This window comes from Sorex araneus, chromosome 2 (assembly GCF_027595985.1).
Source record: "Sorex araneus isolate mSorAra2 chromosome 2, mSorAra2.pri, whole genome shotgun sequence".
Lineage (NCBI taxonomy): Eukaryota > Metazoa > Chordata > Mammalia > Eulipotyphla > Soricidae > Sorex > Sorex araneus.
Window position 1 is genome coordinate 159,949,195 of NC_073303.1, and position 25,860 is coordinate 159,975,054.

A 25,860-nucleotide genomic window follows, 5' to 3' on the forward strand; every position below is an offset into this window, starting at 1 on the left:
CCCTACCACTGTGCTATCGCTCCAGCCCATATGTATACATATATATATATATACATATGTATATATATATACATACATATATATGTATATATATATTTGCAAGAATTTACTGATAGCCTGATTTTACTTCACTAACCTTTCTCATGAGTTAGGTAATGGGCTCATAAACATAGCTATCCCATAATAAAGATTGACGTTTTCTAGACTATTTACTCATAAATAAATGATCAGTATGAAGGGAGAGGGTGGGATGTGACATGAGCACCTTCTAAAAAATTTAAAACTTTAGGATTTTGTCCTAGCCAATTCCAAAAAATGATTTGTCATTCTCGTTAAGTTACATATATGTGTACATATATATACATATATATGTGTATGTATATATATATATATATATATATAAAATGCAGCAGTTATGTGTACCTAGGTCGAGAACTCAACATGATGAACAACCTGGCACCTGAGCTGCGCAGGAGGAAGAGAGCAGCGTGGAACGCCTTCAAGAGCGTTGAAGAAGTGGTTAAGAGGAAAAAGAACCTCTGCACGGGGCACATCTTTTCAACTCCACCATTCTTCCTGCACTAACATACTCCTCAGAGACCTGGGCCCTACAAAAACCAGATGAGACCACTATTTGGGTCTCCTGAAGAGGAATCAAAAGAGCTATGCTTGGAATATAATGTTTCACTCAAGTGAGAGAAGAATCTGGAGTTCTGACCTCTGTCGACAATCAACAATCAGGGACCTGTCTCGTTTGCCAAGGCATCAAAAATCAGATGGGCCAGACACATAATACAATTTGGAGATGACTGCTAGATTAGAGCTGTTACCAACTGGATTCCATAGGACGTCAAAAGACCATGTGGCCGCCCACCTATGAGATGGTCAGACTTCTTCGTCAAAACCCTGAACGAACCATTTGAGGCTCTTCATGTTCCTGGAGCTAGCAGATGCCTTTGGGCTATACTAGCATGTGACAGGGGACGATTGGAGATGTTACTGGAGCCCACTCAAGCAAATCTAAGAGCAACAGGATGACAAGTCACAAGTGACACAAGTGATATATATATATATATATATATATATATATATATATATATATGGGGCAGGAAGTGGGATGGGTTGGACCACACCTAGCAATGGTCAGGGTTTACTCCTGGCTCTGCATTCAGGAATCACTCCTGGCAATGCTCAGGGGACCATATGGGATGCTCGAGATCAAGCCTTAGTTGGCAGAGTACAAGGCAAGTACCTTACCCACTATAGTATGTCTCTCACCTCCTGGTTGAGCTATATATATATAAATTTTAAAAATATTTTTGGATTAGGTGGAGTTCAAGGTGTTGGGTGGTAAGCTGTAGCTCAACAACAACAACAAAATAACACAAAGCAATCATATTAGAGATGCTTATTATTTACATCCTAAAGAAATTACCTGGCAAATCTTGAAGGGGCACATAGTCTACTGCAAAGTAGACTGCAAGTCAGAGAAAGATAGGACCTAGAGTGCATTTATGGCAAGAGTGTTTTGTGGTTCCTGGGATAAGATCAGATTCAAAACAAAGTGGAGTTTTGATACATTACATGAAGGTGTTACCTAAGAAATGCAGAAAAGGTAGGAAAGATTTTTTTTTTTAATCTCAAAGTCTGTTGGAGAAGTCTTATCAGTAACTTGCCTTTCCTGTGACCCTGTAGATTATACAATGAGGGAATGAGTTCAAGGTCACTGCCAATTGTATGTTGAAACAAAGTGGATATGGAGGCAGCAATACCAACAAGCAACTAGTTCAGCTCTCCCACATTCTGTTGACACCCAGCCCTTCCTCACAAAAGATCTAGAGGATAATAAAAATTAACTGGGAAAAAATGTAAAGTCATGGCTGCTGAATAAATCATGCAATTTTGTAATACTAGAGAAATAAACACTTGGTACCTGAGGTATGAAGGGGAAGAAAGAACAATAGTGATTCACTTTTGTCTTTTGAATTTTTCCAGAAATGCTCCCAAATTCCAGTTTTGCTTTCCTAAGGTTCTGTCAAGTCTTAAGGTCAACCTACTGTTGTGTTAATGATTATAAGTGACAAGACCTGTGAGACACCTGGGGACAGCTGGACTTCTAATTTACCTATGAAGGAAACCATTAAATGTTGCCTCCATGGATGAGATAAATGAACTTATGACTTATACAAGCAAAACTGATTGAAACAGGCTAATTTTCCTTCTAAACTCAAACATCAACTGACTTATTTGGACTCACTAGTAACCCTAGGGCAGAGGGAGCTTGTTAACTTGTATTAAATAAGTTATTTTAAAATTTATGTATTTAAATAAGTTATTTAATAATGTGTATAAAAATGTGTACTATGGTAGTCCTTATTTTGGTGGTAACTCAACAGCTGCAAATTCTTTGTTTCCAAGGATACCCTCTGGGGTTGTACTTCATTTGTCAATGCTTAGACCATACTGACCCTATTTCTATCCCTAAGATTTGCCTGAAAGACATGCAGGTAAGTTTCATTTTACTAACCAGAATCGTGCTATGCTTGAGTTGATGGCACAAACCAAAGGTCATCATAAAAACTTAAGCAGACCTGGGGCTGGAGCAGGTAGGGTGTTTGCTTTGAACGCAGCCAACCCAGGTTTGATTCCCAGCATCCCTTATGGTCCCCCAAGCACTGCCTGGGAGTAAGTGCCCTGAAAAGACAAAAAAAAAAAAAAAAACCCACCAGACCTTAAGCATACCTTAGATTAGGACCTTGAGGATATTATACTAAGTCAAATGAGTTAGACTAGAGAGGCAAATAGGGTATTTCACTTATATATAGTCTCTAAAACAAACAAAGAAAACTGGGTCTAAAGGGATAGTACAGGAAATAAAGTGCTTATCTTGCACATGGCTGATCCCAGTTCGATCATTGGTACCACCTATGATTCTCCAGGCATGATTATGCCTGGCTAGGAGTAATCCCTGAGCATCGCCAAGTGTGGCATCAAAGATAAAAACTATACTAAGGCAGCAGAAACAGATGACAGATTGGAAGTTACCAGAGGGGAAGCAGGAGGTAGGCAAAATGGGTAAAGGAAATCAAGAGACACAGGCATCTGGTTACAAAATGAGTAAGTTAAGGGGTAAGAGCTATAGTACAGCAGGTAGAGAATTGGCCTTGCACACAGATGATCCAGGTTGAATTTTAGGCACCATATATGGTTCCCTGAGCCCCACCAGGAGTGATCCTGAGCAGTGATCAAGGAGTAATTCCTGAGCACAACTATGTATTTGCCCCAAAACACAAAAGCAAATAAATTAAAAAGTCAAGGAGAGGTAATGTACAAACATAGACACATTTTTTTAATCTCCCAGTGAAGGAAGCTCCTTTCGCATTGCGCATGACAAGACAGTAGTCACAAGAGTAAACTCTGAAAACTGCAGCTGTCTCAACCACTTGTTACATATAGGGGCACATGGGGACTATAATTAATAGTTGGTGTTGCAAATTTTGTTTTTGTCTGCACGTTTGTTTGGGGGTTTCTCCTGGCTCTGAACTCAGGAATCACTCCTAGTGGGCTGGACGATCATATAGGCCGGGGATCAAACCCTGGTCAGCCATGTGCAAGGCAAGTGCCTGGCCTAAGTATTATCTCTTAGGCCCCAGTGTTGCAAATTTTAAAGTTGCTAAAAAAAAAGATGGTAAATAGAATTATTATGATCATTATTTCACAATGCATACAAAAATCAGGTTATAACATTGACCCACCTATGTTGCTGGCAGGCAGACAGACATGGGGCTGGTTAAGTGAATTAAAAGTCATTATCTCTCCAAACCAGAGACCTCTTGAGACTAGAAGTGCCAGGCCTCATGAATACCCTGAGAGGAGAGGCTCTGCAGGAACAAAGACCATGATAAGAATATCAAAGAAGCACATCAACAGCTCTCAGCTTTTCTCCTAGACAACACCCTAGCAACGGACTTTTGAAGGCAGCTTGTAAAAATATTAGAAAAGTAACATAAGATGGGGAGGAAATATTTGACGACGACTCATATTCAAGATATATAAAGCAATAGGAGCTCTTAACAAGAAAAGGCAATCATCCCCATAACAAAAAGGGAGAAGAGATAAAGAGAAATTTCCTCAAAGAAGTCATTCAAATAGCCAATAGATATATTAAAAATGCTCTGCATGAATTATCATCAGGAAAATGCAAATGAAAACAATGGATATTATCTTACATGTGATATTGGCTTATATCACAAAGAACAAAAACAACCAGTGTTAGCATGAATGTGGAAAAAACGGAACCCTCATCCACTGTCTGTGGAAATGTCAACTGGTAGAACCCTTTTGGAAAACAACATGTGCACTTATCAAAAACCCTAGAAGTTGAGCTTCCACATGACCCAGAAATTCCACTTTGTATCTACCCAAAAATGCAAACATTTGGGGGCTATAGCAATAGCCCAGTGGGTAGGGCATTTGCCTTGCATGCCGCCAACCCGGGTTCGATTCCCAGCATCCCATATGGTCCCCTGAGCACCGTCAGGAGTAATTCCTGAGTATAGAGTCAGGAGTAGCCCCTGTGCACCACCAAGTGTGACTCCCAAGAAAAGAAAGAAAGAATGCAAACTTTTCTATCTGGAAAAATATATTTGTATTCTTATGCTCATTATAACACTATTCACAGTAGGCAAAATCTGGAAACAACCCAATTGTCTAAGATCAAATGACTGGGGAAAGAAACTACTATACGGACACACACACACACACACACACACACACACACACATGCACACAAGCACACACACACACAAAATGGAATACTAGTCACCTTTAAGAAATTACAATGGATAAGGTGTTTGCCTTGCATGCTGCCAACTTGGGTTCAATCCCAGCACCCAGAGTAGTCCCTCATGAGGAATGATCCCTGAGCTCAGAATCAAGCGTAAACCCTTCACACTGTCAACTGTGGTCCAAAAAAACAAAAACAAAAAACTGTGTTTGTGCTATATTCATGCAAGGTACTGATACACGGATCTAGAAAATACCATCCCAAGTGAAATTAGTCAGGAGAGGAACAGAATGATCTCTCATAAAGAATATAGTATTACATAACAAATACCCAACGGCAGCAGAAACTGAGAGCTTTTTTCAGTAGGAAGCTTGTCAAAAAGGTGGTACTGGTGGGTGGGGAATAGAAAGAGAGACTTGGGGGCAGGAGGAACAAACACTGGCATAATGGTGAAGGGAAGTAGACACTCTAGTATAGGGTGCAGTGTTGGAACATTGTATGCATGAAACCTACCATTAACAGTATTTTAACTCATAGTGCCTGCCCCCCAATTTTTTGAGTAATAACTGTAGGGACCAGAAAGATAGTACTAAAGGTATAGTAAACACTTGCCTTGCATGTGGCAGCCCCAGTTCAATCCCCAGCTCGACATATGGTCCCACGTCACATCCAGAAGTGAACCCTGAGCATAGAACTAAGAGTAAGCCCTGAGCATCACCAGATGGGGTCCAAACTTTACCACAAAAAAAGTAACTTTAACAAATACAAATAGTGTGTATTCTCCATATTTCATCTGAATATGTTTCTACCTCTTCCTGTCCCCTCATATTTCCCAAATAAACTTAAATGACTCCACAATTAATCTTCTTCCTGAAATTCTTTTCTGCAAAGATAGGCTATTAGTTTGGTAATCTGGGTAAGGCAAGAACTGACCTTTCCTTACCTGAAAGAGCAAAAATTCTTCACTCTAGCCTGAGTTCCATGACTCCTGAGAAATCAGGTGCTGGGGACTCATTCCCAGGCTGTGTGGATCAAGTGTAACTCCAGTGTAGTCTAATAGCTACCTAGTAGGTCTGGTGAGACATAAGCATTCATGTCCCATTGGTGCTTGTGGCAGACATTATCAATTCTGACTCTCCAAGGTGGTCACCCAGGTGACTGAGGTGGGTAGAGAGGAACACAACTGCACTTACTTTCCATTTCGAAGCCTCTTCCTACTTGACAAAAGTTACCTGCAATAGTGGACTGGAGCGATAGCACAGCTGGTAGGGCGTTTGCCTTGCACATGGCTGACCCGGGTTCAATTCCTCTGTCCCTCTTGGAGAGCCTGGCAAGCTACCGAGAGTATCTCGCCTGCACAGCAGAGCCTGGCAAGATACCCGTGGTGTATTCTATATGCCAAAAACAGTAACAAGTCTCGCAATGGAGACATTACTGGTGCCCGCTTGAGCAAATCGATGAACAGTAGGAAGACAGTGCTACAGTGCTACCTGCAACTGTAGTGCACTTGAAACTAAAATATTGTTGCAGGTCAATCATGTATCAACAACAAAAACTCAAGACAGCCATGTGACTCTCAAGATGGATCTTTATTGTTTTATCTAGCCAAGCCCAGTACCCTTGAATGCAAAGTGAAGCCAGTATTACGGAACTCTTTTGCCCTGCTCTAGGGGGTCCAATTGATCTAAAAATACCTTGGCCGAGAGGGCATATTTTGCAGAAAAGTTAATAGACGCCTAAGAGTGCCTTTCCTTGGAAAGGTCTCCTTGAAAGGTCGCCATCAGGAAATTTTGCTGGTAATCATTTCTCCACAGTGATATGTAAATTTCCCTGATAAGAGTGGCAAAAACTGCTTGCACAACTTAATATGGTTTCTGCTAAACACTTGCTTTTATTCTGGAGCCTGGGATGTTGGCACACCATAGGCAATCTGCGCTGATGTGACTCACAACCAAAGGAAAGCTTGGGCACGGGAGTCTCCAAAGGGCTCCTCTGGCACAGACTTTGTATGTGTTGTCATAATCTGTTGCTGGGAGAATTGAGCATGTCTCACATGCCTCCTCTGGCTGGAAACTATCAGAATTCTGATTTCTTCCAGACTTGACCACCTATTCAATGCCTTTTCATTCAGCTAATTTTGTTCTTACATCATTTCTTTTTTTTTTTTTTTTTGCTTTTTTGGGTCACACCCGGCGATGCACAGGGGTTATTCCTGGCTCTGCACTCAGGAATTACTCCTGGCGGTGCTCAGGGGACCATATGGGATGCTGGGAATCGAACCCGGGTAGGCCGCGTGTAAGGCAAACGCCCTACCCGCTGTGCTATCACTCCAGCCCCTCTTACATCATTTCTCTTTGATTTTAGCTCTGAGGCAAGGTGTCTGCCAGTCATCTCAGTGGTTCAAGGCTCTTACTGGGAGGTGAAAGCTTTGAGTCAGATCCCAGTACTGCCCAGATAGGACCATCCTGACAGTTGTGCTGTTAGGGAGCCCTGAGGGAAAGAGCCCAGAGCTGGCTCAGTGGCTAGAGGGCAAGTGTTTGTCCCTAAATTTAATCCCCCATGCTGTGTTTACACCGTGTACTCTGACTGTTGCCCATTCTGGGGTCCGTGGCAAGGGAAGAAAATTGTCACTGTCACTGTCATTGTCATCCTCATTGCTCATCGATTTGCTCAAGCGGGCACCAGTAATGTCACCATAGTGAGACTTGTTACTGTTTTTGGCATATCGAATACACCATGGGTAGCTTGCCAGGCTCTGCCGTGCAGGTGAGATACTCTCAGTAGCTTGCCAGACTCTACAAGAGGGGCAGAGGAATCAAACCCGGGTTAGCCGCCTGCAAGGTGAACACCCTATCCGCTTTGCTATTGCTCCAGCCCAAGGGAAGAAAATTTTTTTAAAAAAATAAATAAATAAATCTTAGCTGTGAGTACAATTATGTGCTGTGCCCAGTGAGTCTTTTTAGCTAGTTACCAGGTCTGGGAAAGAACTAATTAAATATTTAGCCAAAAATTGTCCTTAAACAAAGATATACTCCTCCTGTAGAATTTGATCTACATTATTTATTAAATTAGAACCAGAGTGGTAGGGAATTTCCCTTGCACATGGTCAAACCAGGTTCATTCCCTGTCATCCTATATGGTTCCCTGATCATCACCAGGAATAATTCCTGAGCACAGAGTCAGGAGTAACCCCTGAGCATTGCTGGATGTGTGTGCAGAGCCAGGAGTAACCCCTTAGTATTGCTGTGTGTGTTGGGGGGAAGGGAGCTTATTCTTTCAGTCTGTGTTATTCCTTTATCATGTATTCCTCCTTCTCTCCCCTTACATCTAAGTACATTTCTTTAAACAAACACATCACAGGCTCCTGGGTAATTTGGGAAAGGGATCCTTGGACTGTGAAATGGAAGTGGCCTCTCAAAGAACTTTCAATCACATATGTTGCTTCAGAAGGCTCAAAAACTAAAAAATGGCTTTCTTTTTAATTCAATTTCTGAGGGCTATAGCTCCTGATGCTAGTTGTCTGTTTACTTTTCAATCCTGTTTTTCTTTGTTTTTTTAGTGTTGGGGCCACACCAGCTATGTCTGGGGTTTATTCCTGGCTCTGCACTTAGGGATCACTCCTGGCAATGCTCAGGGGACCAGATGGGGTGTCAGGGATCAAAGTCACATCAGCTATGTGCAATGCAAGTGCCTTAGGTTCTGTACTATTTCTCCAGCTTCTAATATTTATCTTTCTTTTTTTTAATTTTTGAGTCACACCTGGCGATGCTCAGGGGTTACTCCTGGCTCATGCACTCGGGAATTACTCCTGGTGGTGCTCAGGGGATCATATGGGATGCTGGGAATCGAACCTGGGTCAGCCACGTGCAAGGCAAATGCCCTACCCGCTGTGCTATCACCCCAGCCCCTCTAATATTTTTCTTAATAAAGGAAAGAATCATTCCTCATGTACCTTCCCAGCCTGACTGAGCTAACCTCATTCAAACCAAAAATAAATTTTTTTTAAAAAACCTGAAACACTTCATAGTACTAAGTTGCAGCATTACATATATATGTATATACACTTATATAGAAAGAATACATATTTCATATATAACATGTATGTATATGTATATTTAGGACACAAACACAAATTCATCAATAGGGTTTTTGTTTGTTTGTTTTTTGTTTTATTTTGGTCATACCTGGTGATGCACAGGGGTTACTCCTGTTTTGCACTCAGGAATTACTCCTGGTGGTGCTCAGGGGACCATATAGGATGCTGGGAATCGAACCCGGGTTAGCTGCATGCAAGGCAAATGCCCTATGCGCTCTACTATCAGTCCATCACCCCCAGCAATAGGTTTTATTATTTTTATTTTTAAAATTTTTTTATTGAGTCACCATGTGGAAAGTTACAAAGTTTTCAGGTTTAAGTCTCAGTTATACAATGCTCGAACACCCATCCCTTCACCAGTGCACATATTCCACCACCAAGAATCACAGTATAGCTCCACCCCGTCACCCCATATCCCTAGTCCCCCTCCCCCCATGCCTGTGTAATGATAAATTTCACTTTACTTTCACTTTACTTTAATTACATTCAATATTTCAACAAAACTCACTATTATTGTTTGGAGTTTCTCCCCCCTAAAGTCAGATCTGCTGAAAAGGAAGCATTTGATAATTTGTTTTATATTGCTGAGGATGAAGAGATATGAGGTCGAGCAGTTGCACTAGGGGTCGCACGGTTTTGGATTTCTGTATTTTAGTAACTAAGTCCAGAGAAATGCCAGAAATTGCATCATTGCAAGCTTGTACCTCTCAGCTACTTTATATTCCAATTATGAGTGCAATCTTTCTAGGTCTGTCTCTTTCTTTCTGACTCATTTCATTCAACATGATACTTTCCATGTTGATCCACATATGAAAATTTCTTGACTTCATCTTTTCTGACAGCTGCATAGTATTCCATTGTGTAGATGTACCAAAGTTTCTTTAACCAGTCATCTGTTTTTGGGCACTCGGGTTTTTTCCAGATTGTGGCTATTGTAAACAGTGCTGCAATGAACATAGAAATGCAGATGTCATCTCTACAATACCTTTTTGCCTCTCCGGGATATATTCCCAGGAGTGGTATTGCTGGGTCAAATGGAAGCTCAATTTCTAATTTTTTGAGAATCGTCCATATTGTTTTTCAAAAAGGCTGAACGAGTCGGCATTCCCACCAGCAGTGAAGGAGAGTCCCTTTCTCCCCACATCTATGCCAACACCGGTTGCTTTTGTCTTTTGGGATGTGGGCCAGTCTCTGTGGTGTGAGATGGTATCTCATGGTTGTTTTGATCTGCATCTCCCTGATGATTAGTGATGTTGAACATTTTCTCATGTGCCTCTGAGCCATTCGTATTTCTTCTTTGGGAAAGTTTCTGTTCATTTCATCACCCCATTTTTTGATCAGGTTGGCAGTTTTCTTCTTGTGGATTTCAACCAGTGCATTGTATATCCTTGATATCAACCCTTTATCAGATGGGTACTGTGTAAATATCCTTTCCCATTCTGTAGATTGTCTTTGTACTTTGGTCACTGTTTCTCTTGAGGTGCAGAAGCTTCTTAGTTTGAGATAGTCCCATTTATTTATCTCTGTTTTCACTTGGTTGGCCAGTGGCATGTCAGCTTTGAAGATACCGTTGGCTTCAATGTCGTGGAGGGTTTTGCCAACCTTGTCTTCAATGTACCTTATGGATTCTGGTCTGATGTTGAGGTCTTTAATCCATTTTGATCTGACTTTTGTACATGGTGATAGGTGGAGCCCACTTTTTTGCATGTAGCTGTCCAGTTTTGCCAGCACAATTTGTTAAAGAGGGTTTTCTTGTTCCACTTCACATTTCTTGCTCCCTTATCAAAGATTAGATGATCATATATTTGTGGGGGGGGTGTCAGAGTATTCAATCCTGTTACATTGGTCTGAAGCTCTGCCTTTGTTCCAGTACCATGCTGTTTTAATGACTAACACTTTGTAGTAGAGTTGGAATTTGGGGAGGTTGATTCCTCCCATTTTCTTTTTCCCAAGAAAGCAATAGGTTTTAAAGTTTTTTCTTACTAGATGTCAGTGCTTAAGAATCTAAAATTGCGTGCTACTTAATGTCTTGATTGTCAAAAAAAGTTCATTTGTAGATAAAATGTCATATGAAACAATCCATTTCTATGAATGTAATTAAGTTACACAAAGGTGCTTGCTCCACTCTTTTAAGATGGTCCTTACAGATACGTTTCTTGTCTAGTGTTCTAAAGTATGAATGTTAAGGGAACATCAGCAGCATTTTGCTTGGCTTTGAGGCTTCATCCAGAACTGCACAGGTCTCTCTTCTGGGGTAGGATTGGGAAGAGTGTTCATAGTGCCACTCAGTAATGTGAAGGGGAACCATGCAGTGCCAGGGATCCTACATGGGCTTCAGCATGCACAGCACGCTGTCAGCCCCTGAAATTATCTCCCTGGGTCCTCATGTGAAATTTTTAATTTTTAAATGCTATCCAACTTCTGTTATAAACATTACTTTAAGATATACCACTATTGGAATCAGAGTGATAGTGCAGCAGTAGGCTGTTTGCCTTGCACGTGGCCGACCCAGATTCGATTCCTGGCATCCCATATGGTCCCCCAAACACTGCCAGGAGTAATTCCTGACTGCAGAGCCAGGAGTAACCCCTGAGCATGGCTGGATGTGACCCAAAAGTCAACCTATATATACATGTATGTGTATATATATACACACACACCACTATATATACACCACATATGTATATAAATATACACATACCACTATATACAACACACATATTTATACATACCACTATATACCACACACATACACACATATATATTATATACATATATATACATGCATACCACTATTGCTACAAAACTATAAAGGGAAGATATGTTTTCAGCGATCTACTTTCTAGAATGTTGGCAATATGAATATCCAGTTACTTTGGCATATACCATCACTACATTCTGCAGAGTTGTGGCTAATGGTAGGATTCGGGATAATTAAAGTTGATAGATGGTGAAATAAGCTTTTATGAGAAAACACATCATCTCTTCCAGATGGTCACTGAACAGAGCATTGATTCTCATTTGCCAGAGGTGTAATCTATGTAGCATTGCCTCTGGGGAAGTTATCAATTGTATGACCTCTCAAGGTCTTTTCGACCCCTGAATATCTATTTAAAGTATATTGAACAGGGCCTGAAAGATAGTACAGTGAGTAATGACTTGCACACAGGGTTTGATCTCTGGCAATGAATATGGTCCTCTGAGCACTGCTAGAAGTGAACACTGAACATTCCAGACCTCGACCCCAAACTATATTTATGCCACCAACAAAAACAAGATTGGAATGATACTATAACATGCATTAAAATTTACCATCATCTAAAAAATGTTATGGGTTAAGTTCATGAGTGTATGATGCTTTAGAAAAGACTTCCTTCCAGTTACTAGCTACCATTCCATGGAATCTATGCATAATCTTCTAGCTTGAATCTACAAGTACTCCCCCTAGGAAGTGTTCCAATGAAGAATTGGGGCAAGAGTCGAGGAGCCCTGAGAGTCTCACTTCAGAAGAGAAAGAAAGAAAGAAAGAAAAAGAGAGAAGGAGAGAAAGAATGGAGAAAGAAAGAAAGGAAGAAAGAAAGAAAGGAAGAAAGAAAGAAAGAAAGAAAGAAAGAAAGAAAGAAAGGAAAGAAAGAAAGAAAGAAAGAAAGAAAGAAAGGAAAGAAAGAAAGGAAGGAAGAGAGAAAGAAAGAAAGAAAGGAAGGAAGGAAGGAAGGAAGGAAGAGAGAAAGAAAGAAAGAAAGAAAGAAAGAAAGAAAGAAAGAAAGAAAGAAAGAAAGAAAGAAAGAAAGGAAGGAAGAGAGAAAGAAAGAAAGAAAGGAAGGAAGGAAGAAGGAAGAGAGAAAGAAAGAAAGAAAGAAAGAAAGAAAGAAAGAAAGAAAGAAAGAAAGAAAGAAAGAAAGAAAGAAAGGCAGAGAGAAAGAAGGAGAAAGAGAGAAAGGAAGCAAGGAAGGGAGAGAGAGAAATAAAAAGAGAAAGAGAGAATAGAAAAAGAGAGAAAGGAAGGAAGGAAGGAAGGAAGGAAGAGAGAAAGAAAGAAAGAAAGAAAGAAAGAAAGAAAGAAAGAAAGAAAGAAAGAAAGAAAGAAAGAAAGAAAGAAAGAAAGAAAGAAAGAAAGAAAGAAAGAAAGAAAGAAAGAAGGAAAGGAAGCAAGGAAGGGAGAGAGAGAAAGAAAAAGAGAGAAAGGAAGGAAGGAAGGAAGGAAGGAAGGAAGGAAGGAAGGAAGGAAGGAAGGAAGGAAGGAAGGAAGGAAGGAAGGAAGGAAGAAGGAAAGAAAGAGGAAGAAAGAGAGAAGAAAGAGAGATTGGAGGGGAGGGTGGGAAGGAAGTAAGAATGAAGAGCCAAAAGTGAGAAAGAAATTCTTCATCAAAATCAAAGTAGGCAGAAGAATAGATCTAGAGAAAAGAGGACTAAAAAAAAATGTGGTTGGAGAGATTCTCTAAACTCCCAGGTTTTGTTTTTCTCTATTGTAATACAAGAACCTGATTTAAGCTCTGTTATTCAAGGTATTCAATAAAGGGGCATGCTCTTTAAAAGAGGATTAACACAAAAACTCAAAACTATAGCCAGCAAGCTGCCTATCTCTGCTTCAACCCCCCAAGGCTCTTTTTGTTCCATGAATTCCCAGATGATTTATGACTGACTTGGGTCCCAACAGACACACACACACACACACACGTTTTTTTCTTGAGACTCTCTTCCTATGCTTTAATTTCCACTCATATCTGGGGATTTGGCTCAAGGGGTAGAACACATCTACCTTTCACCTCCTCTTTCTTCTCCTTCCTTCCTTCCTTCCTTCCTTCCTTCCTTCCTTCCTTCCTTCCTTCCTTCCTTCCTTCCTTCCTTCCTTCCTTCCTTCCTTGCTTCCTCTCTCAAGGCCTTGGGTTCAATCTCTTTTATCACTGGAGTTTCTGATCATCACCAAGTATGGTCCCCCATAATAAATAATAAAAATGAAAAATGGCTGAATCAAATGTATGATGCTAGTTGATCACATAAAATTATCTCTTTATGGTATCTTTTTATAAGTAAATAAATTCATACATGTATGATTCAAATTCATGTATAAAAAAAAACCTTTAAAAGCCTAAGCCTACCTACCTGTTGGCTTCATAGAAGTTGGATCCAGGCCAGGGCTGTCTATCAGCAGCCTTACACACAGCATGGTGTGATTTTTCAGGTCTTGTAAATAAGAAATGTATATGCGATTTTGATTTTCTTATTGTTATTAGTAAAAGGCAACCATATGAATTTCAAGATGTCGGCACTCAGCAGTGAAGAATCCTGGTGAGTGGGCACCAAAATACCAGAGAATGCTCTGGACTCCAAACCGAGCCGATAATACCGGGGTGCCCCAGATGGAGCAGGTGCTGTCTCTCCACCTTCTCCAGATGGAATCCCAGCAACCATGAGCTTCTACAAATGTGGCTCTGGTATGTGGGGACCAGGATTATTTCTCCAGACCTTTCCTGATATACAAAAAAAAAAAATGCTCAGGAATGGTTCCTCCGCCCTGAAGGGCTATGATGCCAGAAGCACACAAACCAATCTTGGAATGCAGCGGCTGCCTGAAGAAATGCTCCTGGACTGTGAACTAAGCTATGGCCCCATGCCGCCCTGGGTAGGAAAGGGTTTTTGTCCCTCGGCCTTTTCCCCTTTGCGGCAGCATGGCAACCACCACCTTTCAGAGCCAATTAGACACAGAGGTAGGAGCTCGAAGTGATGGGACTCGTGGGAAATCTTGCGATGGGGGCGGGGGGGGGGGCAGAATCGGCCCTGCTCCCTGCCCAGACGAGACCCCAAGCGGCTGCCCATGAACGTTTCCTCTGCTCCTGAACGGCCATGATCCCAGAGGCACACAAACCAATCTCGGAACACAGAAGCTGCTGGCAGAAATACCTCTGGACTTAATTACTAAAATACCAGAATTCCAAAACTGTGCAGCTATTGTCAAGGCTGTGCGACATCCTATGCTCTTCATTATCAGCAATAGAAAACAAATGATCTAATGATGCCTTTTTGGCAAGTCTGATTGTTGGGGGGGTAAATTCCAAATAATAGTAGTGGGTTTTCTGTCAAAAATTGAATGTAATCAAAGTAAAGAGAGAGTAAAGTGAAAATCATCTGCCACACAGGTAGGGTGGGGGGGGTGGGATGGAGATATACTATATACTGGGATTCTTGGTGGTGGAACATGTGCACTGGTGAAGGGATGGGTGTTTGATTTTAGTATGACTGAGACTTCAACTTGAAAGCTTTGTAACTGTTTCCACAGTGATTCAATTAAAAAAAAATTTAAGATGTCCCGTTATAGTATTGACTGATAAAGGAAAGTGCTATGGGAAACTTGCCTGGACCCAAATGAGAGTTTCCAGGATTTTCCAGTCATTATTTGACTTTGACATGAATTAAAGAATGCATCTGCACACCTATACTCAATGCAACACCAATTACAATAGTTATGGAAATCACCCAAATGTTCAATGACAGATAAATGGATATAGACACTGCAGTGTATATCCACAATGAAATATTATGCAGCCCTAAGAAAAGATTTGATCTTGTAGTTTGCTGCAATTTGAGTTGAACTGGATGGTATTATGTTAAATTAAATAAGTCACAAGGAGGAGAAAAATACCATCTGATTTCATTCGGTGGTATAAAGGGAGACAAAACAAGGAAATAGCACTGAATGAAAAATAAATCCTTTGCTTTTGATTATGAAACTCAGATTACCAAGCAATGGAGGCAGTGGAGGGAGAAGTGGAAGAGGTGAATTAGAAAGAACAGAAGGAGAGTAGTGGAAGATCTGGCACTTTGGTGGTGAAGATGCAGTAATTTTGTACATCAAAATTGTAAAAGTTAACTGGGGCCAGTGAGATAGTATAGCAGTAAGGCATTTGCATTGCACATCACTGACCCATTTGCCTTGCAATCCCCGACATCCCATATTGTTCCCTGAGCACCACAAGAAGTAATTGCTGAATGCAAAGCCAGGAGTAACTCATGAGCACTGCCAGGTGTGACCTCTAAACAAACAAAAAAAAATCATGAAATGTTTTATTAATCATGTCACCTAAAATGCAACAAACATTTAAAATTTTTAATTAAAATTTTTTTTCTAGGGGCCGGAGCGATAGCACAGCGGGTAGGGCGTTTGCCTTGCACGCGGGCTGACTCGGGTTCGATTCCCGGCATCCCATATGGTCCCCCAAGCACTGCCAGGAGTAATTCCTGAGTGCAGAGCCAGGAGTAACCCCTGAGCATTGCTGGGAGTGACGCCCCCCCAAAAAAAGCAAAAAAAATTTTTTTTTAATTTTTTTCTAATTGTGTTTTATGCATAATATTATTTTCGGTTAGATCTTTTTAGAATATTATATAAGATTACAGATATTTTCTGCAGCTGGGGATATAGGCCAGTGGTAGAATATTTGCCTAGTATGTGTGAAGCCCTGGGTCCAATCCTAAGCGGCACAAATAAAACCTTAAAAAATGAAATAGAGGGGCTGGAGAGATAGCACAGCGGGTAGGGTGTTTGCCTTGCACGCGGCCGACCCCCGGGTTCAAATCCCAGCGTCCCATATGGTCCCCTGAACATGGCCAGGGGTAATTCCTGAGTGCAGAGCCAGGAGTAACCCCTGTGCATCGCCAGGTGTGACCCAAAAAGCAAAAAAAAAAAAAAAAATGAAATAGAGGGGCTGGATCGATAGTACAGCGGGTTGGGCATTTGCTTTGCAAGCGGCGGACCCAGGTTCAATTCCCAGCATCCCATATGGTCCCCTGAGCACCACCAGGAGTAATTCCTGAGTGCACAGCCAGGAATAATCCCTGCGCATCGCCGGATGCGACCCAAAAATAAAATAAAATAAAATAGTTACATTTTTTATTATGTGTACCATTGATACAGGAAGTCTAATTCACCTTTCCATGAACGTGTTATTTTTTAAATTTTTATTATTATTATTATTATTATTGCTCCTGGCAGTGCTCGGAGGACCATATGGCCATATGGGATGCTGAGAATAAAACCCGGGTCAGCCACGTGCAAGGCAAATGCTCTACCCACTGCGCTATTGCTCCAGCCCTAAATGTGTCCTTAAGGACATGCTTGATCCATTAGATTATGGAAGAAGTGATGCTTTGGAAAGATTTTTGGTTTTTTTCTTGGGAATCTTGGGAAATTATATCAGAAATCCTGAGCTGCTACATAAGAAATTAGACTACCCTATGCCAGGCTCAAAAGGTCACAAGAATGTACTTTTTTCTTCACAGTGTCAACTGTCTAGTCTTTGAGACATCTTTACCAAAAAGTGCCAGTGAGTGACATCTTTTCTTGGAGATCACTCCTGGTAGGGTTCAGGGAACACATGTGATGGCAGGGTTCTGAATCTGGGTTGCCTCTGTGCAAACCAAGCATCTTCCTCCCTGTCCTGTGTCTCTGTCCCCAGGGAGTGAAGCCATCTTAAGCACTTCAAGTAAACTCTTTTGACACTTGCAACGAGAATTTGTTCCCCAAATTCCTGAACAACAAAATTGTGAGATATGATAGTTTTTAAAAATGTAATCTCTTAGGATAATTTGTTAAGCAGTCATTGATAACTTAAGAATATAGGCAGAGAAACTATTCTGTGTGATTTTATGGTTTTTTAAATAACAAATTTAATTAAATTTAACAACTAAATTTGCTACTTACTGTTAAGAGTTGAGATTATTTCCCACTGGTTAGTAGAAGCAATGAAAGGCAAAGACAGGGATGAATAGCTTAAAGGGTCTAAGGTTAAGTGAAGAACCGGAATCCTCATGTAAATCACCAGAAAGGGGAGCATTTACCTCTAGACAGAGACTGCCTGCCCCCAGACTATAAGGTTGAGGCTGGACTTTAGGCTCCAATTGCTGCAATTGTATGGGTCACAATTAGCAAAACCTACATATATACATCTTTCTACATTAAAGTGCAAGGTGACATTGCTACATTTGCAAGTCACCAATTCTTGTGGGTGGAAATGAAATAAGTTGATGAAGGTGGAAAATTTTTATAAACTGTGAGAGTGGGCAGAAAACTGACAAATGAGTGCAAAAGGTATGCATATGACCTGTCAGTCACAGCTCAGGAGAGAGAGCGAGGATAACTGTAGATTGCTCCCAAAGATAAATGCAGAGGCATTTTCTGACAGCAGAAAGAGCTGCTGCTTGATTGAATCACAAAGTGACAGTCCCCCTGAGAAACAAAGTAGTGCCACCCACTTAACCGATGTTTTGATAAAAGTTGAAGAAAGGGGAAAGCAACTGTAGAAAGATTGGAGAAATATTAAGACCATGAGGGCTCAAAAGAAAAAAGGGATTTCTGTAGATCAGAAGTGACATAGGAAGGACAAACCCAGCAGGTCCCAATGGAAGCAATGACCACAAGCGTGCCTCAGACGGAGAACTAGACTAAATAGTGATGGTGAGAGTGTTGACAGTCACAGATAATTTCCAGTGGTGGGGACTGTAGCAGCAACTGAGTTTATTCTAAGCTAATAGTAGTGGTTTGGGACAGCACTCATGACACTACTGGCAACAGTCAATCAGGAAGAGTTCTTACCAGAAACCAAAAACCAAACCTACCAGAATCTTAATCAAGTGAATTTGCCCATGTATACATACATGGATACAAAATCAGTGGTGAAGTTTACCCAGTTGTTTTGAATATCTTATGTTGTGTTTTTCTTCCTTTTCATACCTGCTACTTTCTCAAATAGGTCGCGCGCGCGTGCGCGCGCACACACGTATGCCCATCACATAATTAGTGCTTAATAAATCGCAGTTTCTTCCCCTCTTTTTCTTTTTTCTCCGTATCCTTCATCTTTTTGGAGCCCATGAATAACTTGACAAATTCTGTACCTTTCATTTAAGTGTCAGTTCTGCAACCATAGTTGAGAAGTTTCTAAAACTGTACTGTCCAATAAGGAAGCCATTAGTAACATAAATTTATGATTTATTTATACATTTATTGTGGTGCCAGAGGTAGAACACAGGTTTTCCTGGGTCACTTCTGGAGGTTCTCATGGGGTCATGCAGTGTCAGGAATAGAATAAGAGTCTCCTGCATGCACAATATACACACAGATTTGAGCTGTCTCTCTGACACTGAAGAGTTCATGAATCATTTTAACCCATGTTATATAAAAAAGCAGAGTTGCTACACCCTGCTCAGTATTACTGAAATCATTCAGAATAAAAATTCTTCATTCCAGTCTGTAAGACATTTCATCTCATTCAACTAGTTCCTAAGGTACAGACCACAGTCAAGGTGAAGAAAGCTTCTTGTTCTGAAACAGAGAAAAGAGGAAAACATCTGTGTTTACATATACAAATTTATGAATTAGTTTCTTTACTTCTATAATATAAGGCACTCCCAAAGGGCTAACTGCCACCTTTGTCTGGACACATTGACTCCGTGACAATGTGTCTTTTTTATTGAGAGTCCACATTATGATATGCAAGCATGTCAATCAATCAGCAGTAAGAGATGGAGGGTGGGGGCTGGAGCATAGCACAGTGGGTAGGGCATTTGCCTTACATGCAGCCGACCCAGCTTCGATTCCCAGCATGCCATATGGTCCCCTGAGCACCACCAGGAGTAATTCCTGAGTGCAAAGCCAGGAGTAACCCCTGTGCATTGCCAGGTGTGACCCAAAAAGCAAAAAAAAACCCCCCAAAAAACCAGAGGTGGAGGTGGGGTCAGGTCACTTTACATACACAGGCTGGTTGACACAGCAGCATGGGAGGTCCCAAGATCTTGATTGCAGCCCATTTTCAGTCCAGCGGACATCTCTTGTCCTGAGTGAAGGCCTCTATTGATCCTCACTGGAGGAGGCTTTAGGATCACAGGACAAGTTCAGAAGTCATCTCAAACCTGACCTGATTAGATGCTCAACTCTCTTATACCTTACTTCACACATGTGCAATTAGGACCTCCTGTTAATTTTTTTTGGGGGGGGGAGGGTATTCACTTGTCAGTGCTTGGGAGATACTCCTGAATTATTGTTTAAGGGTCTTTCCCAGAAGTACTTTGGTAGTATTTGGTACTGGGTACTGAATTTGTGGCTCTCACATATAAAGTATGAGCTCTAGACCTTTGAGTTACCTCCCCAGTGCCCCATTTGTTAATTTTAATTTAAGTGGGGCCACTCACACAACCAAATTTTTATCTGTTCTTGCTGGTTCACATCTCTGCTTATACTTATAACATTAAGTAACTCTCTCCATTTTCCCCACACTTCTGCATTAATGGTGTGCCATTATACTAAGAATCTCTATCTAGTCATCAATCAGTCATTACAATGTGCATCACAATACATGAAATACATATAATAGCTTGATCTGTTGGAATCATGACATTATCAGTACACATAAAAATTTCTCTCTTTGGAGCTGGAGAGATAGTACAGCAGGTAGGGCACTTGCCTTGCATGCAGCTGATCCAGGTTCGATCCTCAGCATCCCATCAGGTCCCCTAAGCAACATCATGAGCATTTTCCCAAGTGCAGAGACAGGAGTTAACCCTGAACATCACTGGCTGTAGCCCCAAAGCAAATAAAATTCCCTCCTTTAAGAATTAGAAAAATAGGGCTGGAGCGATAGCACAGCGGGTAGGGCGTTTGCCTTGCACGCGGCCGACCCGGGTTCGAATCCCAGCATCCCATATGGTCCCCTGAGCACCGCCAGGAGTAATTCCTGAGTGTAGAACCAGGAGTAACCCCTGTGCATCGCCGGGTGTGACCCAAAAAGCAAAAAAAAAAAAAAAAGAATTAGAAAAATAGAGAACTAAGCACCCAGTGTCTACTATTTTGTACAAATATTACAATAAAAGATCTTAAATATTTATTATAACCAGAGAGGTAAGCATGCATTTTCAGTATTACACAGCTTAAAACTTTGTATATCAGGTCAGTAAGATCACTGAAACAATGATTCTTTTTTTTTTTTTGAGACAGTGATTCTTAAAAAGTTCTATCTAGATTCTATTAGAAAATTGGCTAGAAAATGGAAATGTGATGTTCAACAGACTATCAAGAACTAATTCATTTACTGATGCCAAACTTAAAAAATAAAACCAAATAAAATCAATCTTTAGTTAAATGTTAAACAAAAGTATTTAAAGAAACTCTAACATTATTATCATTGAAGAGGGGAACTGGGTGGCTGAGGAGAGAGGCTGGGGGGAAATTTCACACTAACTCTCTGTTACTTTTGGATTTTAACTATTCTGTTTCTTACTCTAAGCCACATATAAGGGGATTTTTAAAAAGTTAAATGGTTTAGTTCCTACCAATATTTAAATTTATATTTAAAATTACCAGCCTTCTACAATAGATGGAGCTTCAGAAAAAAATTGAATTTTTAGAAAAGCAAGATTTTAATTGTTCTGAAACAGCAAGGGAGAAATTATGGTAAAGGGCTTTGGATGTTGGAGAACAGGAACAGAGCTAACTGCCTGCAACCACTATTTGATCGATTCAATTCTACCGCTATTATTTTTAGCTCATCTTTTTTTAGCCTAAGTTGCTAAGGAACCCTATTGTTTGAAAGCAATCTACTAATAAGAACCTACATCAGACAAGAGAAAAGAAATGATCCTGAAACACTGAAATTGGGTCATTCCAATTTAGTTTCTTTTGGTGCCACTTAATAAATAACAACTTTTCTATCTTGTAGCCCTTAGGTGATAGTAAGAATTCTCATGAAAAAGCAAATACTGGGATAGAGAGAGAGCAAAGCAGGTAAGGCGCTTTCCTTACATGTGGTCAACCTACAGGTCGTGCAGCCGGCTAGGAGAGATCTGAGCACAGAACCAGGAATAAGTCCTGAGCACCACCGGGAGTGGCTCAAAAAGAGAACAATCAAAACCTACTAAAAAGACAAGCAATTATTTGTACATTTCTAATACAAAGATCTGCAGATCAACATACTGAAAGGGGGAGGGCAATAGTTCTGGATTCTGATTCTGTTAATATTTGTCTTTTTATCTTGAAAATATTCTTAATTCCATGTGCCTTGCAAGTGAATTCTTTACATTTTAAGAGGTCTGGTGCACCGGTACTTATCAAAAAGAACAACCACCAGTTTTAGTGTGAATTCGTGGGGATTGGGGGGAAGAAACCCTCAGTCACAGCTGATGGGATTGATGACTGGTCCAGTCTTTTTGGAAGACAATATGGACATTCCGCAAGAACCTTGGAATTGGGGGCAGGGAAGGGGGAGGAGGAAAAAAAGCAAAACTAGATCTTGAACTTCCATATGTCCCAGCAATTCCGCACTTGGTAATCTAACCCAAGGACCCAAAATCACAATGCAGAAAAGATTTCTGCACTCCTACGTTCACTGCAGCACTATTCACAATAACCAGAATCTGGAAACAGCCCAAGGGCCCAAGATCAAATGACTGGATAAAGAAACTATGGTGCATACATATATGGATGGATCTGGAGAGTCTGAAGGAGATGGGAAGAAACAGTATGATCGCATTCATATGCTGGATATAAAGAAACATAGTAAGCGAATAACTAGTGCCCAGATACAATAGAAACAAAGAGCAACTTGGCCCTTAGGGTGTGTGTGTATGTGGAGGGGGGGAGTGGCTAGTCAGGAAAGGGACCACTACAACAATGATAAAGGAAAGTGGATATTCTGGACAAGGGCCAGGAGGTAAAGTTAAATACATGATGCCCTATATGCAATGTTATTGTTAAGCACAGTGCCTAAAAAAGAAGAAAAAGAAAACAATACCTTCCATAGAGGTAGTCTATAAGAAATTAGGGACATTGGTGGAGGGAAATGGACAAGGGATTGGTGTAGGAACATTCAACAACTGAAACTCAATCATGAATAACTTTGTAATTCATTGATTCAATTAGAAAAAGTTGGCGCAGAGCAAGGGGAGGAGGCGAGACTTGAGTAAGTTATTGAAGATAATGAAACCTATGGACTGGAGTGATAGCACAGCCGGTATTAGCACAGCCGGTAAGTATTTGCCTTGCAAGCAGCTGACCCTGGTTTGATTCCTCCATCCCTTTTGGAGAGCCCGGCAAGCTACCCAGAGTATCCCGCCCACATGGCAGAGCCTGGCAAGCTCCCCGTGGCATATTCCATATGCCAAAAACAGTAACAAGTCTCACAATGGAGACATTTCTGATGCCTGTTCGAGAATATCAATGAACAACGGGACCACAGTGCTACAGTTCTATGAAACCCATACATTGGAATTTCTATTTGGGAATGAGGTGAAAAGGAGACTAAGACAGGTAATACAAAACAGGCATGGTAGTGGGAGAGTGGGTGGATCAGAGAGCTGGGCAGGACTAGGAGCTCCAGGGAGGGCCCATGTGGATTGGGGTGTGGCAGGGTTGGAGGGAAGGGCTGAGGTCTATAAAACGTAAATACATAAAACGAAGCTGTAAGCTGGTGGGAACTCTGGAGTTTCGCATTCCTGCCAGCTCAATTCAAGAATCACTCAACCATGAGCTTCCCTAACTAGAGCAAATGGTGAGGGGGGTGGGGTGGGGAACATGGGGACGGACACCCAGTTTCAGTCTGGAGAACCGGAAGCCTCGATATTCCTGTTTTCCACTTAGACTGATTCCTGTTGTCTGCTGTTGACCCTAATGAACCCAAACTCGTCCCGCAGGAAATCTGGCCAAGATGGAGATAAGAAAATCAGAGACAACCAATTTATCTCTTTGGCCGGGGGCTCTTTCCTCACACATCTTGACTTGTCTCCCCTCCAAGCCCAGGGTTTCCCCGGAGCGCGGGGCCCAACAACCAAACTAGCTAATAACCACCGAGCCTTAAGAAGCGCCAACGTGGCGGTAACTAGTTTACGAGAGGTCCGTATTCCGCCAATGAACGCGAGTGTTTGGCACTACGCCCCGCCCACCACAACCGCGGCCAGCCAATAACCTTCACTACTCTTCAGCCACTCCCTTCCATTCTTAAGACCGCTCGGGCCGCTCCCTCTAGGAGCACCCTGGCGGCTTAAACCCGTAGAGCACCGTTGCTCCCCGTTCCGCTCTACCGGAGGCGACTCTGCCCTTTTTTGGGGGGAGGGAGGGAAGGCGGAAGACACTACCTTGGCTACTACCGGAGGCTTAAGACCCCGCTCTCACCCTCGAGAAGTTAGTTTCCAAAAAAAGAAAAAAAGAAATAGCAGTGGGCGAAAGAAAAAAAGAGAAAGGACTCTCCGAGACGCCCACCGCCCGCCCACGTTCTTTGACCCGGAAGTGGTTGTCCGCTTCCTCCTTTCCCTCCGCGGTTGGGAAGGCGGAGAAGGACGGCCCGGTCTGGCCCAGCATGCCCTGGGCTTCCGGTGACCTCTGGCCCTTTTCTGTCGTCCGCTTTCGCTGCCTGGCGTGCTCGCTCCCTCGCTCGCTGCCTCCTCGCCTTGCCTGCCTCCCTTCCTCCCTCCGTCCCTGCCGTCTTCCTTCCTCACGCGACCCGGTGACTGTGGCGACCCTCGGAGAGGCGGCGGCGGCGGAGGACGCTTGTCATGGCCGCCTCTAAGCCCATGGAGGCGGCGGTGGTGGCCGCCGTGGCGGCGCCGGGGTCGGCGGGGAGCGGGGTGGGCGGCGGCAGCGCGACGGCGGCGGGCCCGAGCGCGGGGGGCCTGCCGCGATGGCAGCTGGCGCTGGCGGTCGGGGCGCCCCTGCTGCTGGGCGCCGGGGCCATGTACCTGTGGAGCCGGCCGCGGCGGCGCCGGGAGGCCGGGGGCCGCGGCGACTGCGGCAGCCTGAAGCGCAACAGCGAGCGGAAGACCCCGGAGGGCAGAGCCAGCCCGGCGCCGGGCAGCGGACACCCCGAAGGCCCCGGGGCTCACCTGGAAATGGTGAGCGGCGGCCCCGGACCGTGGCGCGGGGCAGGGGACTCCCCGTCGGACGCCGGGCGCCGGCACATGGCTGGAGCTCCGGGGACTCGGAGGGGTGGCCGCCCCGGGAGGGACCCGAGCAGCCCGAGGTTGCAGCTCCGCGACGTTCTTTGACAGTTTCCCACGGATTTCAGAGAAAGCTTTGCTTCTCCGTGACACAGCAGTTAGTCCGCGGCGTTTGTGGGGATGCGGGGGGGATGCTGCACCGCGCGCGTGTGTGCGTGTGCATGTGTGTGTGTGTGTGTGTGTGTGTGTGTGTGTCGTGGGGGGAGCGTCGTTTGTCCATTGGATCGTGGTGTTTCATTGAAGGAAGCCACATTCCAGCAACGATGGGGCTGCTGTAACGGGAATTGCCTTGATCTTTCAAGGCCTCCACCTTCACCAGCACTAGCGTGGAATAACCTGCCACTCCCCTTGGCTGACGATTTTTTAGGCAGGGGAGGCAAAAAAAAAAAAAAAACACAGTGCCTCTCGGTTGATAAATGAAATAAAAGAGTATGCGTTAATGTGGTATTTCCCCCCCCCCCCCCATCACTGGAGCGTTTAAATGTTGTTGTTGGTTTGTTTGTTCCCCCCAAAATCTGACTTGGAAATTTTGCTCGTCCTAGTCTGACATCAGTAATGGGGATTCTCTGACGTCAAGTTAAGTGTGGCTGGATTTGATATTGAGCTGGTTGTTAAGTTCTCGGGGTGCCTGACAGCAGCGGAGAGCCTTGGCCAGGTAGCGTTCAGCAATGCCACGATGGGGTGAGGTGGAGGATTTTACATGCCTTTTGTCGTTGTGCACTGGTAATTCTAGAATAAGTCTAGATTCGAAAAATCTTTTGTCTCAGACCTCCCCGGTTACGTTCGTTGAGCAGTTCTTTCTCAGTTAACGATACTCAGGTCGAAGGCAGTGTTCTCGAGTGCAGTTTGGGTGTGCAAATGAATTAACCTAGATTAGTGCATACAGTATATCAAGCCTTCCGCCTAAGCCAGGAGAGAGCCAGATAAGTTTTTTAATGAGTGAGTACTGTCTTTAATTTCCAGTACAGAAAAGATGTGTTACAGTGAGTCTTCGTGGCTTGATTGTGAG

General features: G+C 42.6%; 2 protein-coding genes across 2 annotated transcripts in view; one reads left to right on the forward strand and one right to left on the reverse strand.

Moving 5' to 3' along the window:
* LNP1 (leukemia NUP98 fusion partner 1) overlaps positions 1-24,975 on the reverse strand; it is a 50,176-nt gene extending 25,201 nt beyond the window's left edge. Inside the window, exon 1 of the mRNA XM_055126494.1 lies at positions 24,738-24,975. The gene's annotated coding sequence lies outside the window, so the exon portion shown is untranslated. The remainder of the gene's footprint in view (positions 1-24,737) is intronic.
* The window catches only part of TOMM70 (translocase of outer mitochondrial membrane 70), a 33,962-nt gene continuing 32,062 nt past the window's right edge, over positions 23,961-25,860 (forward strand). The window contains exon 1 of the mRNA XM_004606748.2: positions 23,961-24,746. Within this exon, the coding sequence (XP_004606805.2) occupies positions 24,411-24,746 (336 nt within the window). The 5' untranslated portion in view covers positions 23,961-24,410. The remainder of the gene's footprint in view (positions 24,747-25,860) is intronic.